This window comes from Hordeum vulgare, chromosome 3H (genome assembly GCF_904849725.1).
Source record: "Hordeum vulgare subsp. vulgare chromosome 3H, MorexV3_pseudomolecules_assembly, whole genome shotgun sequence".
Lineage (NCBI taxonomy): Eukaryota > Viridiplantae > Streptophyta > Magnoliopsida > Poales > Poaceae > Hordeum > Hordeum vulgare.
The window spans coordinates 610,823,302-610,847,798 of record NC_058520.1 but is presented as its reverse complement, the minus strand read 5'-3'; the positions used below and the strand labels follow the sequence as shown (position 1 = coordinate 610,847,798).

The following is a 24,497-nucleotide window of genomic DNA, read 5'->3' as shown; positions in this document are numbered from 1 at the left end:
AATTCCAACATTCTCCCACTTGCACTAGAGTCAATAATTCAGCCCTCACATCACCATGTGAATTACATTGTAATAAATCTAACACCCATACAGCTCGGTGTCGATCATGTTTTGGCCGTGGAAGAGGTTTAGCGCGGGTCTCACATTCGATCCGTGTGCACTTTGCATATATTTACGCCCTCTTCCTCGACGTAGTCGCGATGAGGTTGAAGGCCGCTTGATGTGTCTCGGTCTTCTTAGAAACCGTGGTTCCTTTGCTAAGGCAATGGCACCAAGTGTTGTCAGCGTAACAAGGTTATTGGATCCAGCCGCACTTGGCACCACTCCAAGATCCGCATGAACCGCTCATCCAGACACCCTCCTTAGCCGCCTCCGAGGCAGCCATGTACTCCGCTCACATGTAGAATCTGCTACGACGCTTTGCTTGGAACTCGCACCAGCTTACTCGCACCCCCATTAAGAATAAATACGTATCCGGCTTTGCACTTAGAGTCGTCCGGATCTCGTGTCAAAGCTTGCATCGACGTAACCTTTTACGGCGAGCTCTTCATCACCTCCATACACGAGAAACATCTCCTTAGTCCTTTTCAGGTACTTCAGGATATTCTTGACCGTTGTCCAGTGATCCACTCCTGGATTACTCTGGAACCTACCTGCCATACTTATGGCCAGGCTAACATCCGGTCTAGTGCGCAGCATCGCATACATGATAGAACCTATGGCTGAAGCATAGGGGACGGAGCGCATATGCTCTCTATCTTCATCAGTTGCTGGGCACTGAGTCTTACTCAATCTTGTACCTTGTAAAACTGGCAAGAACCCTTTCTTGGACTGTTCCATTTTGAACCTCTTCAAAACTTTATCAAGGTATGTGCTTTGTGAAAGTCCTATCAGGCGTTTTGATCTATCCCTATAGATCTTAATGCCTAGAATATAAGCAGCTTCTCCTAGGTCCTTCATAGAGAAACTTTTATTCAAGTAACCTTTTATGCTCTTCAAAAGCTCTACGTTGTTTCCAATCAGTAATATGTCATCCACATATAATATTAGAAACGCCACAGAGCTCCCACTCACTTTCTTGTAAATACAAGATTCTCCAACCACTTGTATAAACCCAAATGCTTTGATCACCTCATCAAAGCGTTTGTTCCAACTCCGAGATGCTTGCACCAGTCCATAAATGGATCGCTGGAGCTTGCACACCTTGTCAGCATTTTTAGGATCGACAAAACCTTCGGGTTGCATCATATACAACTCTTCCTTAAGGACACCGTTAAGGAACGCTGTTTTGACATCCATCTGCCAGATTTCATAATCGAAAAATGCAGCTATTGCTAACATGATTCTGACGGACTTAAGCATCGCTACGGGTGAGAAAGTCTCATCGTAGTCAACTTCTGGAACTTGTGAAAAACCCTTTGCCACAAGTCGAGCTTTATAAACGGTCACATTACCGTCAGCGTCCGTCTTCTTCTTAAAGATCCATTTGTTCTGAATAGCCTTGCGGCCCTCAGGTAGTATCTCCAAAGTCCACACTTTGTTCTCATACATGGATCCTATCTCGATTTCATGGCTTCTAGCCATTTGTTGGAGTCTCGAGCCACCATTGCTTCTTCATAATTTGCAGGTTCATTGTTGTCTAACAACATGATTGATAAGACGGATTACCGTATCACTGAGCAGCACGTGATCTCCGACCGCGTGGTTCAACAAACTTGAACGAGTTTCATGATCATTATCATTAACTTCTCTCTCAACCGCGCCCCAACGACGAGGTTTCCCTTGCCCCGCGCCACCATCCGAGGGATGAGAGGTTCGACAACCTCGCCAAGTTCTATCTTCCTCCCACTCAATTCTCTCGAGAGAAACTCCTTCTCGAGAAAAGCTCCGCTTTTAGCAACAAACACTTTGCCCTCGGATTTGAGATAGAAGGTGTACCCAACCTGCTCTTTGGGTAACCTATGAAGACGCACTTTTCCGCTTTGGGTTCCAGCTTTTCGTGCTGAACTTTTGACATAAGCATCACATCCCCAAACTTTAAGAAACGACAACTTTGGCCTTTTGCCATACCACAGTCGATGGTGTCGTCTCAACAGATTTTAATGGTGCCCTATTTAAAGTGAATGCAGTTGTTTCTAATGCATAACCCCAAAATGATAACGGCAAATCAGAAGAGACATCATAGATCGCACCATCTCTAACAAAGTACGACACGACGCTCGACACACCATTACGCTGTGGTGTTCCGGGGTGTTAATCGCAAAACAATTCCACTTTGTCTTAAGTAAGCACCAAACTCGAAACTCGTATATTCGCCCACGATCGACTCATAGGAACTTGATCTTCTTGTTACGATGATTTTCCACTTCACTCTGAAATTGCTTGAACTTTTCAAATGTTTCGACTTGTGCTTCATCAAGTAGACATAACCATATCTACTTAAATCGTCGTGAAGGTGAGAAAATAACGATATCCGCCGCGTGCCTCTACGCTCATTGGACCACACACATCGGTATGTACGATTTCCAACAAGTCACTTGCACGCTCCATTGTTCCGAGAACGGAGTCTTAGTCATCTTGCCCATGAGGCATGGTTCGCACGTGTCAAGTGAATAAAAGTCAAGTGACTCCAAAAGTCCATCAAGCATGGAGTTTCTTCATGCGCTTTACACCAATATGACCTAAGCGGCAAAGGCTACAAAATATGGCGCTATCATTGTTTACTCTAACTCTTTGGTCTCAATGCTATGTATATGCGATCGCTATCAAGGTTCAATATGAACAATCCTCTCACATTCGTGCATGACCATAAAAGATGTTACTCATAGAAATAGAACAACCATTATTCTCAACTTAAAAGAGTAACCGCTCGCAATAAACAAGATCCGATATAATGTTCATGCTCAACGCATGCACTAAATAACAATGATTTAAGTTCATCACTAATCCCGATGGTAGCTGAAGTGACACTGGCCGACGGCGCATTGCATCAACCTTGGAACCATTTCCACGCGCATCGTCACTTCGCTTTCGCCACCTTCGCCTATTCCGCTAGCTCTGCTTCGAGTTGCAAATGTGAGCAACAGAACCGTATCGAATACCGTCACTACTACGAGAGCCTTAAGTACACATCAACAACATGTATATCAAATATACCTGATTTTTCTTTGCCCGCCTTCTTATCTCGCGATACTTGGGGCAATTGCGCCTCAAGGACTCCATACCCTTGCAATAGAAGCACTCGCTTCGTGCTTAGGTCCAGCCTTGGGTTTTTCGGATTGGCAACAGCTTGCCGCTCTTCTTCGAATTGCCCTTCTTGCCTTTGCCGCTTCTCTTGAAACTAGTGGTCTTGCTCACCATCAACACTTGATGCTCTTTACGAGTTTAGACTCTCGACTTTCAAGATCGCAAACAACTCGCCGGAGACTTGTTCATCCCTTGCATGTTGTAGTTCAACACAAAGCCTTTATAGCTTGGCAGTGATTGAAGGATTCTCGTGATAGCTTCTGCGGGAGTTCAATCCTCAGCCAGCTAGACGGTTTGAGTACCTGCACATTTTGAGCACATGTTCACCGATGCATCTAATTTGCCTCCATCTTGCAAGCATAGAATTTATCGGAGGTCTCATACCTCTCGATCCTGCGTTCTTCAAAGATAAACTCCAACTACCGGAACATCTCAAATGCTCCATGACGCCAAAGCGACGTTGAAGTCCCGGTTCTAAGCCATACAAGACGCACATTGAACTATTGAGTAGTCCTCCTTACGTGCAACCAAGCGTTTCTTAACATCCCGATCAGCCGTAGCGGTGGTTCATCTCCTAGCGCAGCATTAAGGACATAATCCTTCTTCCCAGCTTGTAAGATTAGCTTAAGATTACGAGCCCAGCCTACAAAGTTGCTTCCATCATCTTTCAACTTAGCTTTCTAGAACGTATTAAAATTCAGGATGACTGCGCGTGAGCCATGATCTACAACACAAATATATTCAAAGTGGACTTAGACTATGTTCAAGATAATTAGAGTTCAACTTAATCAAATTATATAGCAAACTCCCACTCAAAAAGTACATCTCTAGTCATTTGAGTGGTTCATGATCCACTTACACTATCCCAAGTCCGTTCATCACGTGAGTTGAGTATAGTTTCAGTGGTAAGATCCCTATGCTAATCATATCAACTATATGATTCATGATCGACCTTTCGGTCTCATGTGTTCCGAGGCCATGTCTCGCACATGCTAGGCTCGCAAGCTTAACCCGAGTGTTCCGCGCGGCGCAACGTTTTGCACCGTGTATGTGAACGCTTGAGTCTATCACACCCGATCATCACGTGGTGTTCAAACGACGAACCGTAGCAACAAAGGCAACCGGGAGAACACAATTTCGTCTTGAAATTTTAGTGAGAGATCACCTCATAATGCTACCGCTGCTCTAAGCAAAATAAGGTGTATAAAAGGATTAACATCACATGCAATTCATAAGTGACATGATATGGCCATTATCACGTGCTTCTTGATCTCCATCACCAAAGCACCGACACGATCTTCTTGTCACCGCGCCACACCATGATCATCCATCAACGTGGTGCCATTGGGGTTGTCGTGCTACTTATGCTATTACTACTAAAGCTACATCCTAGCAAAATAGTAAACGATCCGCAAGCACAAACGCTTAGTATAAAGACAACCCTATGGCTCCCGCCGTGCCGTACTCATCGACGCGCAAGTCGATATTTCTATTACAACATGATCATCTCATACATCCAATATATCACATCACATCGTTGGCCATATCACATCACAATCATACCCTGCAAAACAAGTTAGACGCCCTCTAATTTTGTTGTTGCATGTTTTACGTGGTGACCAAGGGTATCTAGTAGGATCGCATCTTACTTACGCAAACACCACAACGGAGATATATGAGTTGCTATTTAACCTCATCCAAGGACCTCCTCTCAAATCCGATTCAACTAAAGTTGGAGAAACCGTCACTTGCCAGTCATCTTTGAGCAAAGGGGGTTACTCGTAACGATGAAACCAGTCTCTCGTAAGCGTACGAGTAATGTCGGTCCAAGCCGCTTCAATCCAACAATACCGTGGAATCAAGAAAAGACTAAGGAGGGCAGCAAAACGCACATCACCGCCCACAAAAACTTTTGTGTTCTACTCGAGAAGACATCTACGCATGAACCTAGCTCATGATGCCACTGTTGGGGAACGTCGCATGGGAAACAAAAATTTTCCTACGCGCACGAAGACCTATCATGGTGATGTCCATCTACGAGAGGGGATGAGTGATCTACGTACCCTTGTAGACCGTACAGCAGAAGCGTTAGAGAACGCGGTTGATGTAGTGGAACGTCCTCAAGTCCCTCGATCCGCCCCGCGATCAATCCCGCGATCAGTCCCACGATCTAGTACCGAACGGACGGCACCTCCGCGTTCAGCACACGTACAGCTCGACGATGATCTCGGCCTTCTTGATCCAGCAAGAGAGACGGAGAGGTAGAAGAGTTCTCCGGCAGCGTGACGGCGCTCCGGAGGTTGGTGATGACCTTGTCTCAGCAGGGCTCCGCCCGAGCTCCGCAGAATCGCGATCTAGAGGAAAAACCGTGGAGGTATGTGGTCGGGCTGCCGTGGAAAAGTCGTCTCAAATCAGCCCTAAAACCTCCGTATATATAGGTGGGAGGGAGGGGGCCTTGCCTTGGGCTCCAAGGACCCTCAAGGGGGTCGGCGCCCCAAACCGAGTTGGACTAGGTTTGGTGGGAGGGAGTCCTCCTCCCTTCCCACCTCCTCCCTTTTTTTCCCTTTCCTCTTGATTTTTCTTCTCTTGGCGCATAGACCACTTGTGGCTGTCCCACCAACCCACTAAGGGCTGGTGTGTCTCCCAAGGCCTATGGGCTTCCCGGTGGGTTGCCCCGTGAACCCCCTAACCCATTCGTCATTCCCAGAACTCCAAAACCTTCCGTAATCAAATGAGGTCATCCTATATATCAATCTCGCTTCCGACCATTCGAAACCTCGTGACGTCCCGTGATCTCATCCGGACTCCAACAACATTCGTAACCAACCATATAACTCAAATACGCATAAAACAACGCTCGAACCTTATGTGCAGACTTCTGCTGGTTCGAGAACTATGTAGACATGACCCGAGAGACTCTTCGGTCAATATCCAATAGCGGACCTGGATGCCCATATTGGATCCTACATATTCTACGAAGATCTTATCGCTTGAACCTCAGGCCAAGGATTCGTATAATCCCGTATGTCATTCCCTTTGTCCTTCGATGTTACTTGCCCGAGATTCGATCGCGATCCGCATACCTATTTCAATCTCAGCTACGGCAAGTCTCTTTACTCATTCCGTAATACAAGATCCCGCAACTTACACTAAGTTACATTGCTTGCAAGGCTTGTGTGTGATGTTGTATTACCGAGTGGGCCCCGAGATACCTCTCCGTCACACGGAGTGACAAATCCCAGCTTGATCCATACTAACTCAACTAACACCTTCGGAGATACCTCGTAGAGCATCTTTATAGTCACCCAGTACGTTGCGACGTTTAATACACACAAAGAATTCTCCGTGTCAATGAGATATATGATCTCATGGTCACAGGAATAAATACTTGACACGCAGTAAAACAAGAGCAACAAAATGACACGATCAACATGCTACGCCTATTAGTTTGGGTCTAGTCCATCACGTGATTCTCCCAATGACGTGATCCAGCTTATCAAGCAACAACACCTTGTTCATAATCGAAGACACCGACTATCATCGATCAACTCGCTAGCCAACTAGAGGCATGCTAGGGGCGGTGTTTTGTCTATGTATCCACACATGTAAATGAGTCTTCATTCAATACAATTATAGCATGGATAATAAACTATTATCTTGATACAGGAATTATAATAATAACTATATTTATTATTGCCTCTAGGGCATAATTCCAACATACTCCCACTTGCACTAGAGTCAATAATCCAGCCCTCACATCACCATGTGAATTACATTGTAATAAATCTAACACCCATACAGCTCGTGTCGATCATGTTTTGACCGTGGAAGAGGTTTAGTCAGCGGTCTGCTACATTCGATCCGGGGCACTTTGCATATATTTACGCCCTCTTCCTCGACGTAGTCGCGATGAGGTTGAAGCGCCGCTTGATGTGTTCGGTCTTCTTAGGAAATCGCGGGTTCCATTGCTAAGGCAATGGCACCAGTGTTGTCACGAACAAGGTTATTGGATCCAGCCGCACTTGGCACCACTCCAAGATCCGCATGAACTGCTTCATCCAGACACCCTCCTTAGCCGCCTCCGAGGCAGCCATGTACTCCGCTCACATGTAGAATCTGCTACGACGCTTTGCTTGGAACCGCACTAGCTTACGCACCCCCATTAAGAATAAATACGTATCCGGTTTGCACTTAGAGTCGTCCCGGATCTGTGTCAAAGCTTGCATCGACGTAACCTTTACGGCGAGCTCTTCGTCACCTCCATACACGAAACATCTCCTTAGTCCTTTCGTGTACTTCAGATATTCTTGACCGTGTCCAGTGATCCACCCGGATTACTCGAACCTACCTGCCATACTTATGGCCAGGCTAACATCCGGTCTAGTGCGCAGCATCGCATACATGATAGAACCTATGGCTGAAGCATAGGGACGGAGCGCATATGCTCTCTATCTTCATCAGCTTGCTGGGCACCGAGTCTTACTCAATCTTGTACCTTGTAAAACTGGCAAGAACCCTTTCTTGGACTGTTCCATTTTGAACCTCTTCAAAACTTTATCAAGGTATGTGCTTTGTGAAAGTCCTATCAGCGCTTCGATCTATCCCTATAGATCTTAATGCCTAGAATGTAAGCAGCTTCTCCTAGGTCCTTCATAAGCTCTACGTTGTTTCCAATCAGTAATATGTCATCCACATATAATATTAGAAACGCCACAGAGCTTCCACTCACTTTCTTGTAAATACAAGATTCTCCAACCACTTGTATAAACCCAAATGCTTTGATCACCTCATCAAAGCGTTTGTTCCAACTCCGAGATGCTTGCACCAGTCCATAATATTTAGACTTATATATACTTTACATTAATTTCTTGATAAATTGCTTTGATTGGCGTTTTCTATTATTTGAATTTATTTTGACTTGATAAATCTTGGTGGAATGACCTATATACCCTTTGATATTTTTGCAATCTTTTTTTTAGGTTGATATTTTTGCAATCTGATATGTCGGACATGTAATCTATATTTTTAGGTTGATATGTACTAGGAGTAGTACGTGGCCCTGACTAAACAAACCGCCCCAGCTCATCCTTCGCGCCGCCGTCATCCTTAGCGCCGCCGCCGACGCCGGACCCAGCCGCCGCTTGCCCCAGCCAGAGCTCTCAAGCCGCCGACGATCGCGCCTGCATAGATCTCGCCCCACCACCACTCGCCCCAACCAGTCGTCCTCATCATCGACCCCATGCTCTACCTTCGGTGGACTGTTGTCTATTGAGCTCTACGACCGATTTGTCCGTGCTGTCGAGCAGGTTGGACTCCTGACCTTGCGGAGATTGATCCATGCATGCTTGTTTGAGCCTAGATGTTGATAGTTTGTTGCGTATTTAGTTACTTAATGGCAGAGGAAACTCGATCTGAATAGGCAAATATTATCATTACGATTATGGGATTCAAGGCCCTCACGATCTATCATCTCAAGAAACATCTAATCGTATTCAGGTGTGTATGCATGCATGGTACAGTTAGGTATTCATTTGGGTTCTCTCTCTCTTATGTGTGGTCTGCAGGTCTGATTTGTGATTCTATTTGAATCATAAATTCATGCTAGGGAAACAGTGCCAAGAGTTGTTGATCACTGCATCACGGACGGAAAAATTATAATATCTAGTACTTACTGAAATTGACTTGCATATACATACTTCTGGTTTTATATCATCTTATTTCCAAAAATTGCATATACATACTTTTTAGAATCATGTTTGCTTTATTCAAGTAATGGAGTGCGTGATACAAACTACATTACGTGGAAGCGCACGATGACCAACCTCATCTCTCAGCAGTCAGCACACGATGACCTGAACTCCCACTTCTCCCCACTCTGCTGCCCCGACGCTTGACGGCGGTGCCCTCTGGCCAGAGCTACCCTGCTGCCCCCCGCCGCTCCTTCCAGGCAAGTTCCACAGCCGCTGGACGCCGGTCTCCAACAGCCCAAGCTCCCCAGTCGACACCGGTCTCCCCCTAGCCCAGCTCCCGTGCCACCAAGACGCCGGTCTCCCCCAGCCCAAGCTCCATAGTCGCCGCAATCTCAGGGGCAATCGGTCGCCGCCACAACCTCTTCCCACGAAGGCCTTCCCGCTTCTTCGTCCTACCACGGCGACTCAGGAGATTTCATGTTCACCACCATGGACAGAATCATAGAAGTGACAATATCATAGGTCCCAACAGGCAGTTTTTGAACAACAAATCAGGCAAGCATCTTCTGATTCATCATCCGGGAGCTAGTGAATTAGAGTAGCTACTGAATTAGGGGAGAAGAGTAGGACGTACTTGTCCCTTGTGGCTAATTAATCTGGCTAAGTTTAGATCGATGAAAGACGAGGGAGGGAATGACTGGATCCATGGACTGATGATGATAGAGGAGCTGAAATTAATTGAAAAATGCATGATCGACTTAATCTAATTAGTTGGCCAATTTAATTTTAGTGTTGCAAATTTTGAAGTTAATTCTGATGTGCGCCACCAGGAACAGTACACGTAACTTTTTTTAGACTGAAATATACAATGCATGAAACTTCCTAGTCAAAATCTTAAGAAAAGCAAGATATACTGAATATAATCATGTACGATTATATCATGGAACTAGGTCGACATTTTTGTTTTGCACCCCATTGATAAAAATTAAGAGTAGTTATTGCTTAAAAATGTCTAAATATGCATATATTGTTTAATAATTATTATTTTTGGAACCCATGAAGTGTGCGTCAGGTTCATTTGTTCTGATTGGCCAGAAATAAATATAGTCAAGAAAAATTCAAGAAAATGGAATATTTAAAAAATAAAAAGCAATAAAAGATATTTGGTGAATCGAACGGGCACGGAAGTGTGGGAGTTTTGAAAAAGTTCACAAATTTTGAAAAACTACAATAATTTGAAAAGATTACAAAGAAAAGGGAATAAAAAAATAAAGGATAATAAAACAAAAAATGAAACAAAAAGGCGTATCCTTATTTTTCCGTAAGCGTTTTTGGCTTTTCAGATTGATTTTTTCTTGGATATTTTGGTGTTTCGGTTTTTCACCGGTTTTCTTAGTTTTTTAACGAAAAAATTCAACTTTTTTTCGAAAAAAACTCATTTTTTCGTGAGAGGCACGCTCGCCCGTGCCTCTGAGAAATAAAAAAACAACGTTTTTTTTTTGCAAGAGGCACGGTTTTGCCTTCGCGAGAGCCGCAGTCGCCTCTTCGCACCCTGTCGCCCCTCTCCTCTCCTCTCTGCTCACCATCCGTCATCGCTCCTCTCCTCTCCTCTCCGCTCACCATCCGTCGTCGCTCCTCTCCGCTCACCACCGTGCCGCAACTGACGTGACAAGGATTCGAAGGAGGAGGAGTTCCACCGGACACCCTCGTCCATCATCTCGGCATGACGACGACACATCGTCACGCCACACCGTGACAGCAATTGGGAGGGCGGTGTAGGAGGAGGAGCGGATGGAGTAATGTTTTTAAGGCGATCCTCCTCCCCTCCCCCCCCCCACGAGCGACCGAGGGGGCTTACCCTACCGCTGCAGCCGGGCCAACCTCCCTCCCCTCTCCCTCCCCTCACCGTCGTCGGGCAAAGCCTGGTCGGCGTTGGCGGCGGTGGAGTTTCTCACCCCTCCTTTGGAGACGACCGACGCAGACCGCGGGGCTTCGGATGACGGCGATGTATGGGCACGGGGCGCGTCGGCGTGGTCACGGGCGTTTGGCGGCGGCGTCGTGGACTTGTGGCCGGGTATGGTGGGCTGCATGGTGGTTGCGCCCGTCGCAGCCACGGTGACCCGATCTGGTCTGCTCCGGGGCCGATTCAGGCAGTGATGGCAGCGGAAGGCCTGGTGGTCGCCGGTGGCTCCTCCTGTCGCTTTTGGAGGTCTCCCTCCCGCATCCATGGGTGAGCGGGGATGGCTGCTGTGCAGGGGCGGGTGGCGGGGGCATTAGTCCTAGATTTGGCGTTGGGAAGGTCTTAAAGCTTATGGGTGGGCGGCGCCGGTGGGGCAGCGGCCTGGCGTGACTTTTGCTCACGCCGCGGGTGGCGTCGCGGAGGTCCGGCTCATGGCGATGGTCTCCCGGGGGCGCGGCAGCTATATAGTGGCTCGGCGCTCAGTGACCAGCTTGTCAAGATTGCCTTGAAGTCGCTGGGCACTGCCGCCCCCCATTGCCGGCAAGGGCTAGGTGAAGGAATGGTATGTCGAGGAGGCATTTGCGGCTGACGCGGCCAAACACTTCGGTCTACCACTGCCTTTATAATTTCTTTTAAACCATGTCGATATTACTTGGATATGTATATTACCGAAGAAAGTTTGTTCTTTTTTGAGAAAAGAACAAAGCATACAGATTTATACAATAAAGATACACCTAAAAATCATTTATTCATATATCCGTTTTTAACACATCCGTATATGTGAATACTTAGCGCTTTATTTTTCATAAAAAATAAATACTTAGCACTCTTTTTTCACTTAATTAAATTTGACGTTCCTGAATATTTTCGCTTAACAAAATTTGCGCTACAAATTGTTTCTTTGCCACGTACTTCCCGCGTTATCACCTGATTTTTTTCCTCCCTGTCATCTAGCCCACCTCCCCATTATCCAACCTCCTGATTGCAATCTGCGTGGCATCAGCAACAACCGCGCTGCCCAGTCCCGCAGATCGCGTGATGATAGGCTCATCCTCGAGTGCTGCCCTGCGCCGCTACCTCCGCCGGCCGCCTGTCCGGAAGCAGCTCTCGCCTCCACCGTCAAGAAGGTCATCCATTGAAATCCATTGTCCGTATAGTTTTACCACGTCAAGTATGGATCCTCTTCTCCTGCGTCTCCTTACTTCCTTCGTGTAGAATCAGTACGTGTCTCCAGTCTCGCACTCTAAGTGTTTGTTAAATTGCTTGCTTGCCTGTAAATCAATTGTGCAGATTTTTTTGAACATACGTGAGCAATTGTTTGCTCTAATCAAATTTTGTATGGTAAAAATCAAGAGTAGTACAAGTGGTTTTGATAGATTGGCTGAAATGTACAGACTGAAATGGTTGTAGCGAATCTGATAGTGTTTGGTTGCACAGACAGAAATGTACTCTACTATTTCATAATAGTTTTTTTGTCCTATTTCACACCTCATCTTAGTGCAGTCCCACTTTTTCATTAATTTTGATTCTTGCATCTTAGTTGAATGGAGGTTTCAATCAGCACCTGTCAGATTTTGCACCCAAAAAATGTTGTTTACATGTCTGTATGTTGTTATGTGCATTACAGTAATTTCAGAAGTGCTTTTTGCTGCATTTTCAGTTACATATGTACATCAGCAAGATCACCTTATTTCATCTTATTTCAGTTAGGTACCTAGGGAATGAGTTAGATGGTGACTGATTTATGAAAACCACACACATAATGCAGTATCTTTTTTTCTTTTGAATTGTGAATGACTGTAGGAGAGTTTCCTACAGTTTTGTATATATTAGAACAGTGAGCGTGTCAAGGTTACAGGAGTGGCAGTTACATTTTTACAAGAGAGGACAGAAATTTTTTACTAGCAATTACATTTGTTTCCATACTTGACCTTAATATATGATTTTAACATTGTTTAATAAAGATATCATGTCGAGGATACCTCGACGGCTTGGAAGCTTAAACATCCCAGAGCAGGCTTCTGAAAGTGTACAAGCAGATGAAGAAAATTTACAAGGCCCTCCAGAGGTTGATGATCTAGTACCAAAAAAGCCTCCTGCTGTACTAGGCAAATTAAAATAATATGTAAGCTCTTTTTCTTTCAAACACGTATATCTAGTTTGATGTATATGTTCCAGCTATATTCCATCCTAATACTCTTGCATGCAGGGCCAAATGGAGATGTGAGACAGATTGTAGGGGAATTCCGAGGTAAAAATTTCTCGGAATTACATGGGGGGAAGATAATTGTGGAGACTGATGGAAATGGTTTTCCAAATGGAAAGTCAGCTGTGATTCTTGGTCATCATCTTACATGGCTTGCAGAGAACTCAACATTTGCACCATTGCATATTCCTAGATGGGACAATGAATTGTTTCTGCAAAAACACGGGCAAATGATCACAGATGTGGAGGTAAATTTTTCATAGCACTGTTCAAGATTGTTAATTTGACATCGCTGACTGTCGATTTTAATTTTTGAAGGATAAATTTATCTACCCCAATGAGACAAGGCAACTTACACGAGACTGGATCCTATTGACTATTAACAAAAAATGGAGAGCGTACAAGTCTAGTTTGAAGAGTAAATATTTCAAGCGTGACAAGAAGTCTTTGGCTGAAATTATAGCAAGTGTTCCCAAAGGTGTTAATGAACATCCATGGGATACTCTTGTTGGGTTTTGGTGCCAGGATTCACACATGGTTAGATGTTCTATTCTCATACTTAATATGACGTACATAACTAGTTTGGTGACATTAGTATTGACTAGATGTGTTGTTTTCCTAGAAATTGTGCGAAAAGAACACCGAGTGTGCAAAGAAGCAGAAGAATCCACATACAACTGGGAGGAAAAGCCATGCTAGACTTAGAAAAGAGATGGTGAAACCTTTTCTTTCTAAAGATGGCTTAGAAATAAATTTTGTTAGTGTAGAAAACTGAATATGTTCTTACAGAAACACTAACAAACATTCGAATTTACTTTGTTGAACAGGAAATCAAGAGCAATCGACAGGTTAGCAAGATTGAACTTTGGGATGAAGCTCATAAGCAGAAGGATGGTAAATACAAAAATGCAAAAACGAAGATAGTGATGGTATAGTTCTACTTCTGATTAAAGTAAAGACTTTAACTTAACACTACTTAGTATAATGTGATGTTTGTGTTTATTTCAATAGGAGAAACTGGAAGAAAGAAAGAATGATAACAATGGGCGGCTTTCATTCAGTGATTATGGAGAAATGTTTAAAAGTGTGCATGGGGAAGACGCAAAAATGCTTCGAGGGTATTATGGTGATAAGTATTGGAGCGAAATAAAAGTTTCTCAGGGACTGACTTTTGTTCAGCATTGTGAGAATGAAGGCAATGTTCATCTTTCATTGCGGGCACTAGGAGATAATGTACAAAATGTGACAGATGAGTTGGCTATGGTGCGTTAGTTCCTGAAGCGAAAATTTCCTGGAGAAGATTTCAGAAATGAATTTGTAACCATGGGAAGTGATGAAGTTGGTATCTAAACCACTAATCTTTTTGCAAAGATAAAAGTACAAGTATTAACATACTATTATCCATGTTCTTGTTTCAGGTTGATCTCGACGAAAGAGTTGTTGGCAGCGACCTCCCAAATGAATCACATAACGAAATTGTAGTACATGCTCGATTGAGTGCTATGCAGGTGATGTAATACTTTCTTCACTAATAAATATTCTAGTTTATTCTCAGACTTCAAAATTAAAAGCAATTGTTCATCATAAGTTTTAGGAATTGCATCCTAGCAATTGGGCAAGAGGGAAAGAGTGTTACACCGGTTTATCGTTACCACATGAAAAAATGGTAGCTAAGGTGTGTGTGCGTGCATGAATTTTTGTTTTGTTATTAAAAAATGTCTATGTTTTGAATAAGTTAACTTACAACTAAATGGAACCTTAATTGTAGAAGGCACACATTGAAAACTTTAATGGGGCCAATAAGGGGACTGTAGAATCAAATTTACGAGACAATCAGATCACTAGCCAAGATTTGTGTCCTAGTTTTTCTGCCAGAACCAAAGAGGATTTCACTGGTTTATCTTTACCACACATGGTCGCTAAGGTGCGTGTGTGAATAATTTTTTGCTTTATTACCAAACAATGCCTATGTATTGTGTATGTTTACTTACAACTAAAGTGAATCTCAATTGTAGAAAGCACACATTGAAAAAATTGATAGTGTCAATCAAGGCTATGCAAAATCTACTTTACCGGAGAAGACTAACCACGAATTGCATCCTAGCAATTGCGCAAGAACCAAAGAGGGTTGCACAAGTTTATCTTCACCACATAAACACACGGTTGCTAAGGTGTGTGCGCCCGCGTGCATAAATTTTTGCTCTGTCATGAAACAATGTCTATGTGTTTTGTAAGTTTACTTACATCCGAACTGAACCTCAACTGTAGAAAGCACATGATGCTCGTGAGCCAAAGATTGGTTAGGCTGAAAATAGCAATGCAGCCATGCAAGGTGCTCTTAAACGAAGTGAACTGCTTCATCGCGTCACTAAACAGGTATATATATATATATATATATATATATATATATATATATATATATATATATATATATATGAAAAATGCATCCTACCACTAGGGGGTAGTTACCTCTATTCTTGTTGCCGTCCGATTAAATCAGCTCTGTGTGTTTGGGAACAAGTTATCAGCAACAACAAAAAAATGATCTTTTCCACCTGGATAGCTACTTCCTATTTTTGTGGCGCTCGTTACCTTTCTATTTTCCTGATCTTAACCGCTTATATTTTGCACAGAGAAAGCGCTCTTTTATCTCTTCTTGTTGTATGGAAACCAAATCCTCACGAGAGGAAACTGCTTGAAAAAAGATCTACGTGAGCAAAAACATCTGAAATCGAATATTGGTGCATGATGGATCCTCATAGTAACGCATGTACATGCATGATACTCCAATACTACACGCTCATACTACATACTACTATTCTCCTCGTTCTTTTCACATCGTATACTACATTTAGACGATAGTGTTTTTGATGTTACTTCACAATTTTCCTTTTATATACATACTCTATTTTTGGTGGCACAACGACTAGCACTATTTGCCCTCAGTGTGCAGTTGTAACGGCAGCCAACGGGTGGCTGTTCAGGCATGACGGTGGCCACGATGACATATGGTTTACACAGCTGACAGGATGCTGCTCCGACAGCAGCGACAACGGTGTAGTGACAGCCACGCGACGGAGTATGTCAAATGATCGACAAGTGATTGCTCCAGTGCCGCGGCGGCTACAACGCATGTATGTATAGGCCCTGCTCGCATAGCAAACTCCATTGTCAAATGAGTATATGTAATCAATCAATACTTGTATGGTTGTACTCGATCACCTGTATGATATATACTCAACTTTTTTGTACTTACAGATATACTCCATACTACCTATTTTATTGTACTCCATCCTATTATGAAGATACACCAAGTATTTCATACTCCGTACTCCACATACTTCATACTCCATATATACTACATACTCCATACTTCATACTCTATATTTCAAAAATAATATGCAATATACTCGATACTACATACTCCAAAAATAGTACTCCATACTGTAAAAATGTTATTGTATATTCTCCATAGTGCAATAAAAAGTTTATGTACACATAATTATTTTTCATGAGTAAATATTCAATGATTTTATAAGTAAATATACATTCTCTATGCACTGTAATGAGTATATTATTCTTAAATATGCATACACACAATTCCACTAAAAATGGATAGGTCCATACGCCAAACAAAAATATGTTTTTTTAACACAAACAAAAGTATATGTGTACATACTGTAAAAAAAATCATCTATATTCTACGTGCAGCATGTACCCTAAGATTTTTGCACATATGCACGTACATGCATCTAAGGAGGAGCACCTCGCTATCAATATCGATTGAACTCACTGCATGCATGCAGGCATGCAATTAGCCGGCCAGCAAGTCGCGAGGTTTGTTGCACGAGAACCGCTATCTAATTGTCTAACTAATTTAAATCGTTGATTAGTTACGTGAGTGATATGATCTTTTTGAAACCTGTCGACCCGTTTGTTTGCTGCTAGGGTGGGACACGTGGAGGGCTATTGCTTAAGGGGTAACTACCACTGCTTGTAGATAAAATTTGTCATATATATATATATATATATATATATATATATATATATATATATATATATATATATATACACCTACACCTGATGACAATGGTGAGAATAGTTAGTTTTCTAATTTCATGTGCAATTGTCCCTTTCTGTTTAAAGTAAAATATTCATGCGTGATAATTAATGTTTCATTTCTTGAAAAAATAGGATAAAATGAAAGTCTTTTTGTATTCATTGAACCCGAGAAACAATAATAAATGTATGGCCGAAGGAACTTTAGTGAGTAGTGATAAAACATACGTGGTCGGAGGAAACCTGCTTGGAGAGCAATATGTAGCAGTATCTATTTCCGCTGTTACAAGACATGGAAATGAGGCACTGGCTAGACCATCTAAAAAATTCGAAACATTAAGGGATGCTATTGGTCATGTTATTGCATGGCCTCTATCACATGTAAGTACACTTTCGTTGAATCATTGGTTATGCTCTAATGTACATTCTTAAGGTTTTTTATTTATGAAGAATTTTGTAATTTTTAGGTCAAAAAACCAAAACTGACCACTCGTACACATTCTCCAAACAAGCCACCAAACACTGGTATGGTACATCACCAACGTACATTTCTTTCCACACTAGTCTTAAAGCTTATGTTCTAATTTTATCTCTGTTATCTTTATTTTTCAGAGTAGCTCAAGATTTTTAAAAGGAGTGGATTGCAGGAGTCAGGAGCAAGTATAGAAGAATTAGTCTTTAAAAGGATAAATATTATGTATTATATAAAGATTTTAGCTTCATATGAAAACTTAGTTCTAGTTTGTACGATCTCTTCTTGAACATTTGGATCTTTGATATGAATATCTGATTTGATTCTGTTGTGAACCTAATGTGTTTGTTCCTAATTGGAATAGTGTGAATGGGTTGCTTGTTAATACAATTGGTGATATGGATGGATACCTTTATATAATGATATCTAGTTCTTATGAATGCGATTGGTGATATGGATGCATGCCCTTGCATAAAAAATATTTGTTGATCATTCTACAAAAGAATATATGTGATAAAGTAACTAGATTTGAAATCATGAAGTAAAAATTTAAAATAAATCAAATATTGTTTTAAAGTAAAATAACAAGTGGCAACAAAGTAGCTTGTGTGATTTTAGAGACGAATATAACGTGTGTACATAGCGTGTATAGAAATGGGTTGGAGCCGATGATGAATTCAATGACCCTGTTAGTAGAGACGTCATAGGAGCGCATCTAACAAAAGACTATAATACGTAGAGGCGATTTTGAACGTCCCAATATAGCGTCTCATATCTAAGGACGTCTTTGAACGTCCCAACATAGCGTCTCATAACTAGAGACGCCTTTGAACGTCCCAACATAGCGTCTCATATTTACAGACGCCTTTGAACGTTCCAATATAGCGTCTCATGTCATGTACAGACGCTTAGCGAGCGTGTCTATATTTTTTGAGACGATCCGTAAGGAGACGCTCGAAAGACGCTTTACTAAGTCGACTCTATGATTGCCTGGAGATGAAATAACACGCCTCTAGCAATGGAATATGACGTCTCTACATGTAGAATTTCTTGTAGTGTGCCTCTCCCACAAAGGAAGCACCACCCATTTGAAGAAACTGAATCGTGGACCGAGCCACATCTTCTTCCCCAAAGCGTAATCCCTTGGTACAACTCCGAGTATACCGAGAGGAAATCGACGGTGTCGACAACATTTCCGGCCTATCTCTACCCGAGATAAAAATTCTTTTTCAAAATTAGGAAGACTCTCCTTTTCCCAGAATGTGAGGCTTGAAGTCTTTTTCTTTTACGTGTGGGGATTTGGTTTTTTGGGATTGGCACATGAGACGTGGCACTTGGAACTCATTTGGACAATATTTTGAGTAGTCTTTGTTTGCCCTTTTAAGGGAATAAGACATCTATTTAGGGCAACGCTATGCGCCGGCCGCACGTGGGCCGCCCGATCCACCAGATGTACGTGAGCCGCGCCGTTAGATCTCTATGCAGCATTTTTTTCTCGATGCTATAAATTTCGTTCACGATGCAGCAATTTCGTCATCGGTTGCAAAAAAAAAAAAGTTGTAGCCAAAAAATATCTATGTGATCATAGCAAAAAAACAAAGCTGATGATGCATGGTAGCAAAACAAAAAAAGGGTTGTAGCAAAACAAACCGGTGAACTCGGTTTGCAACTCTGACGAACCTGTATGCAACTTTTTAGTGAACGGTTGCAGTAAAAAATGATGTCGGTTGTAGCAAAAATTAACAAGGTTGTAGCAAAAATGAAACGCCGGTTGTAGCATAAAACTTCAACGAACTCGAGTTGCAACCAAACGTGGATGCAACTTTTTAATGAACAAGTTGCAATAAAATAGAAAAGGCTTGTAGCAAATTTAATCGCGTTTGTAGTAAATCTGCACTAAAAAATGTTGCATGTGTGGACCAGTGTATCAAATTTATACATGGTTGCAGCAAATTTGTACTAAAACAATGTTGCATGGTTGCTGCCATGCACGCGAGCCGCGAGCGACCGGCCGAACGGTTCGGCGGACGCTCCGGCTACAAGCATTTCCCATCTATTTATGCAGAAATTAGACGTGGGTGTTGGGGACACTTTTTTGTACGTGTCAGCTTCATCCTATCTACATGCGTGGTGTTTTTAAAAAAAAAAAAGAAGTAGCGTCCAGCTTCATCCTATTTACGTATGTAGTGGTTTTTTTTTTTCAAAAGAAGCCGCGTCCAGCTTGATCCCTATCTATCTACGTGGTGGTTTTTTTTAAAGAAGCAGTGTTTTCTAATATTTTCTTGGTAATTGGACGTGGCTCTTGGGGACACATTTCTGCGTGTCATCTTATTTCAATCTATGTACATCTTTTAATAGATCTTGACCATCAAATTGTAAATTTGATGGCTAAATTAATTTTATTGATGTGGGTTAACATGCCTCTTATGGTGCCTCCAATTAGTATAGAAGATAGGAGATAGGAGACGGTGTATTTTCAGAAATGCTAAGGCACAATATAACTTTTATATAATATTTATATACATAAAATATGTTACGATGACCTATATAGATCAAAGGGAGTATGAATGATCGATTTTAATGGGCATACGTAAAATTAATAATGAATGGAAAGAAATAAGAGCGTCGAGTTGTATGCGGCTAACTAGGTTGGTTTCGCTCAAAGATAGACAAATTTTCAATTAATGTTCAAGCGTATAGAGATGGCCTAAAACACATTTAATAGAATCCTTTTGTTGAGTTATTTATCACAACATGGTGTTAGCAGATTCCAAACATTGCTTCAACTTACAAATAATGCATTGGTATGAAAATTTCAAAATTAGACTTTCTAAGATCAGACCGTTGTATAAAAACCGTAATGAAAGTATTGTATGTGCAACATGTTTCTTGACATATTATTGATATGAATTTATGCTAGATCTCAGTGTGCGCCTCTCTGTCATGGCCTGGCACAATTCGAATATTATTGGGCCGTGTTGAGGAAAACTTTTAGTGACTACCTCTCCGGTTGCAACAACGGACGAGCATATGTGCCGTATATTACAAAGTTTGGTGTGGAAATCAAGTAAAGAGTAGAGAGCATGGGCGCAAGTGTCTGGACTTGGAATATCATCATAGCACGCAAAGGCATGAGGGTAGGGATGTACATGCATGTATATATCATTCCAAACTTGTTTCTAGGAAATAGAATATTTTGGTGGAGACGCAAAGCTTATTCAAACTTGGGAGGCTGGGACAGTAAGGTTTTGGCCGTACATACATACTACTTTCATATAGGAAGGATATATACAATTATGCATGGCATGCAGACTTTATCTTTTAGCTTTCACTTTATTCCCTTTTTGCTGGCTCGAACAACATGCAGCGGTTGGTACTACACTTGTTTGTTTGAGTGCGCCACAGTTTACCCCCTGTTCGCAATGTTTAGCTCCAGCTTAATCACCCCCCCTGCTCGCAGCTCAATCCAAACTACTTACCTTGAGTGACTGTATGTTTTGATAAACACACACACAGCGAGAGAAAGAGAGAGGGAGAGGGAGAGGGAGAGGGAGAGGGAGAGATATGTCTGATATTTGGAGCATTCTGCGATGGTGGGAGGACTGGCAGCTGCGCATCCTCGTCCTCGGCAGCCTGGGCATCCAGTGGTTTCTCCTGCTGGCTGCTCCCATGCGCAAGTACTCAATCCCGCGCGTCTTCAGGACATTCATCTGGCTGGCGTACATCTCTAGCGATGCTCTGGCGATCTACGCGCTTGCCACCCTCTTCAATCGCCACGCAAGGGCTAGCAACTGTGGTGGCAATGTTGTCGCACAGCAGTCGAGCATCCTGGAGGTTCTATGGGCCCCTATCCTCCTCATCCACCTCGGCGGGCAGGAGGAAATGACCGGCTACGAAATCGAAGACAATGAGCTGTGGACGAGGCACACCGTGACTTTGGTGTCCCAGGTCGCGGTTGCCTTGTACGCCTTCTGCACGTCGTGGCCCAGCTCCAGCGACTGGAAGCTGCTGGCGGCCGCGATTCTTCTCTTCATTGTCGGGGTCGCCAGCTTCAGCGAGAAGCCGTGGGCTCTCAACAGAGCTAAAATTGAGAGACTGGCGGCTGTATCGGCCTGGGTGCAAGGAACAAAGAAGCGTTCAAAATGGAGGGAGCGCGTGAACCAGTTCTTCTTGTTCGAGGAGAGCAACTGCTTCACTGGGAGTGGGACTGGGATGCCACAAACTGGTGGGGAGGAGGGCAGTAGAAATCAGGTGGCCATGTCCTGGCTTTCCTCCTGTGGCGGGAAGAAGGAGGAGGACAGCAAGAATCAGCTGCAAAAATCACCGGTGGTGGCCTTGACGGAGGCAGACAAAGTCCTAATGGTACTTTCGGACATGTCACTTCTAGCTGCTGCCAAGGACCTGGTAGCACGAAACAGAGCTGGCAAGGTGGAGGATGTTCTGCCACCTCTGCCCGTCGCTGAGAAAGCCTTGCCGCGCTGGCTGCGCAGTGCATTCGCCTTCATCTACACCAGAGCTACTGTGGTTGTCACTCCTCTCTACCTGATTTATCATCTGTTGGTGGTCCCGATCCTGCACATCGCTGCCCTGACGCTATTTGCAACGAGCGACAAGCACCCGTACAAGCGCGCCGACGTGAAGATAACATACATCATTCTGTGCCTCACCGCCGTGCTGGATATCCTCGCGGTGTTCATCCGCCAGCTGCTATACCGGCTCATGTACATGACACAAGTTCCAGCGCTATGCGAGACGGTGCCCGGCTATAACCTCATAGAAGCCGCTCTTCGGGAAGGTGACAAGAGCATCGGGTGGATGTACATGTGTGCCAGGCGCATGGGCTTCAACTGCTGGAAGGTGGGATCTCCTTTTTCCAGGCCTAAACCTAGTGAACTGTCCAAAAATGTCGCACAAACTGTGATTACAGATCTGGTGGATGCACGAGACCGAGACCTTGCCAGTTACAGGATCTTTGAATCCAAAAGGCCCGGCAGCAACTGGGCTCTAAGCAGGGAGCTGCAAGATCACTGTGGCGTCGAGACAAGAAAAAGCTTGCTCGTCTCATTCGACCGGAGCGTCCTCCTATGGCACATCGCCACCGATCTTTGCTACCGCTGCTGCGGTGACGTTGACTCCTTCGTCAATGATGGTGGTGAAGAAGAAGAAGGAGAAGAAGAAAAAGTGGGAGGAGGACCAAAAGAAGGAGGAGTTGAACAACAAGAAGAGCAACAAAGACAGAGGAGGAGGCGCCCAGCATTACAGCTTTATATGAAGTGCACAGTTGCAATATCCAACTACATGGCGCACCTGCTGAATTCCAACCCCCAGATGCTGCTGACCGGCAGCAGGCACCATTTGGTCTCCGAAGCCATGAAGGAAGTCAAATCCTCCTCCTTTTTGTCCAACAAGGATAAGTTGAAGCAAAAAAAGGAATTTAAGGACCTCATTGACGAAGACATGCTGCACAAGCCGAGAGGTGACCATGAAGTTTTCCACATCACAGAGGCATACAAGCTTGCGAAAGAGTTGCTGGAGATGCCGGACCCTTACAAGCGTTGGATGCTGATGTACCGGGTGTGGCTGGGCATGCTCTGCTACTCCGCCAGCATGTGCAGGGGTTACCTGCACGCCAAGAGCCTGGGTGAAGGTGAAGAGTTCCTCTCTTTCGTCTGGCTCGTGCTCGCGCTCAAGGGGGCCAAGAGCTTGGCCGACAAGCTTCAGATGCCGCCGGAGACTCGAGCTACTGATGATGCCGAATCAAAAGTGCGAGATCAGGAAGGATTGGAAGTCGAGGTTCAGAGTGTGGTTGATTTGTTGATGGATTGATTTACAGTAGGTTTGTGGTCGATTGATTTACTTGTTTGTTTTCTTTGCTATCTAAATTACCTACGTCTGTGGACTCTGGTAGTACGTCGTTTCATACCTGTTCGCTTGTTTGTCTGATGCATTTGTCCTTGCTTCTGTATGTGTGTTAGTCCCTCCGTTGTCCTTTTACAAGTTTCATTAATGAACTACATTCACATGTATATAGAAATATTATAAAGTATAGTTTAATTCATTTTACTTCATGTATAGACCCATAATGAAATTCCTTAAAAGATTTATACGAAGTATTTAGAAACGGAGGAAGTACTTGTTAATCCGGTGTGCTGCTACCTTTGTTTGTTTGTTTGTTGTCGTGTGCCAGCCAGCGTAGAATTTACGGCTCCCATGTGCCCAGTGTGTTTAATATGCCGGCTGAACGCTCCGCCGGACGCACAAGGAGCAACCTACCTCAAGCGCGCACCGCTCCTGCCTCCATGCCTCTTATCTGTTGCGATCGAAACGCGAGTGAGAGCGAGGTGTTTTGTGCTGCCAGAACTTGCAGCTTTTCTCTTCGGCCTCCTTGCCTTTTATTTCATACAAAAGCAAACGCTGATCATGCCAGCTTCCATGACTGATTCCGACGTGCCATCCCACGTCCACGATCCATGAGTCTCGGTCGTGCAGCTCCTATCTAGTCGCCACGCAGCGCACGTCATGGTGGCCCTGGCCTAGACTTTAGGGAAATAAAACAGACTCCTAACTGACTAACTGTCTAACTCAAGAAACAAGAAAATGCACATCCTAATGCTGTCAAGGCTGGCGAAACTGACGACGGCGAGCGACGGGTTGAACGTGACATTCTCTCCCTTTAACTTGTCACACGCCGTCGGTGTTGAGGATGCTGATCTTGGCGCGCAGCTCCTGGAAGCACACATGTCCAAGTGATTTTGTGAGGATGTCAGCCAGCTGCTCACCAGAGTTGACATGGTCGACCTTCACCTTCCCTGCTTCAACCTTGTCTCTGAGAAAGTGATATCGAATCCAGGGCCGGTCCTGAGA

The 24,497-nt window shown here is 43.7% G+C and overlaps 1 protein-coding gene and 3 long non-coding RNA genes across 4 annotated transcripts; all 4 read left to right on the top strand.

Moving 5' to 3' along the window:
• Positions 1–13,502: 13,502 nt before the first annotated feature.
• Positions 13,503–13,818, top strand: LOC123441106. The gene is made up of 2 exons (XR_006630409.1): positions 13,503–13,639; positions 13,725–13,818. It is a non-coding gene; the product is annotated as an uncharacterized LOC123441106 (long non-coding RNA).
• Positions 13,819–13,934: 116 nt separating this feature from the next.
• On the top strand, positions 13,935–14,670 carry LOC123441105. The gene is made up of 3 exons (XR_006630408.1): positions 13,935–14,031; positions 14,114–14,440; positions 14,521–14,670. It is a non-coding gene; the product is annotated as an uncharacterized LOC123441105 (long non-coding RNA).
• Positions 14,671–14,717: 47 nt separating this feature from the next.
• LOC123441104 lies at positions 14,718–15,290 on the top strand. The gene is made up of 3 exons (XR_006630407.1): positions 14,718–14,777; positions 14,871–15,026; positions 15,118–15,290. It is a non-coding gene; the product is annotated as an uncharacterized LOC123441104 (long non-coding RNA).
• A 5,907-nt stretch (positions 15,291–21,197) lies between these two features.
• Positions 21,198–23,622, top strand: LOC123441103. The gene has a single exon (XM_045117621.1). The coding sequence runs from the start codon at positions 21,198–21,200 to the stop codon at positions 23,457–23,459; it is 2,262 nt and encodes a 753-aa protein (XP_044973556.1). The 3' UTR covers positions 23,460–23,622.
• Positions 23,623–24,497: the final 875 nt, after the last annotated feature.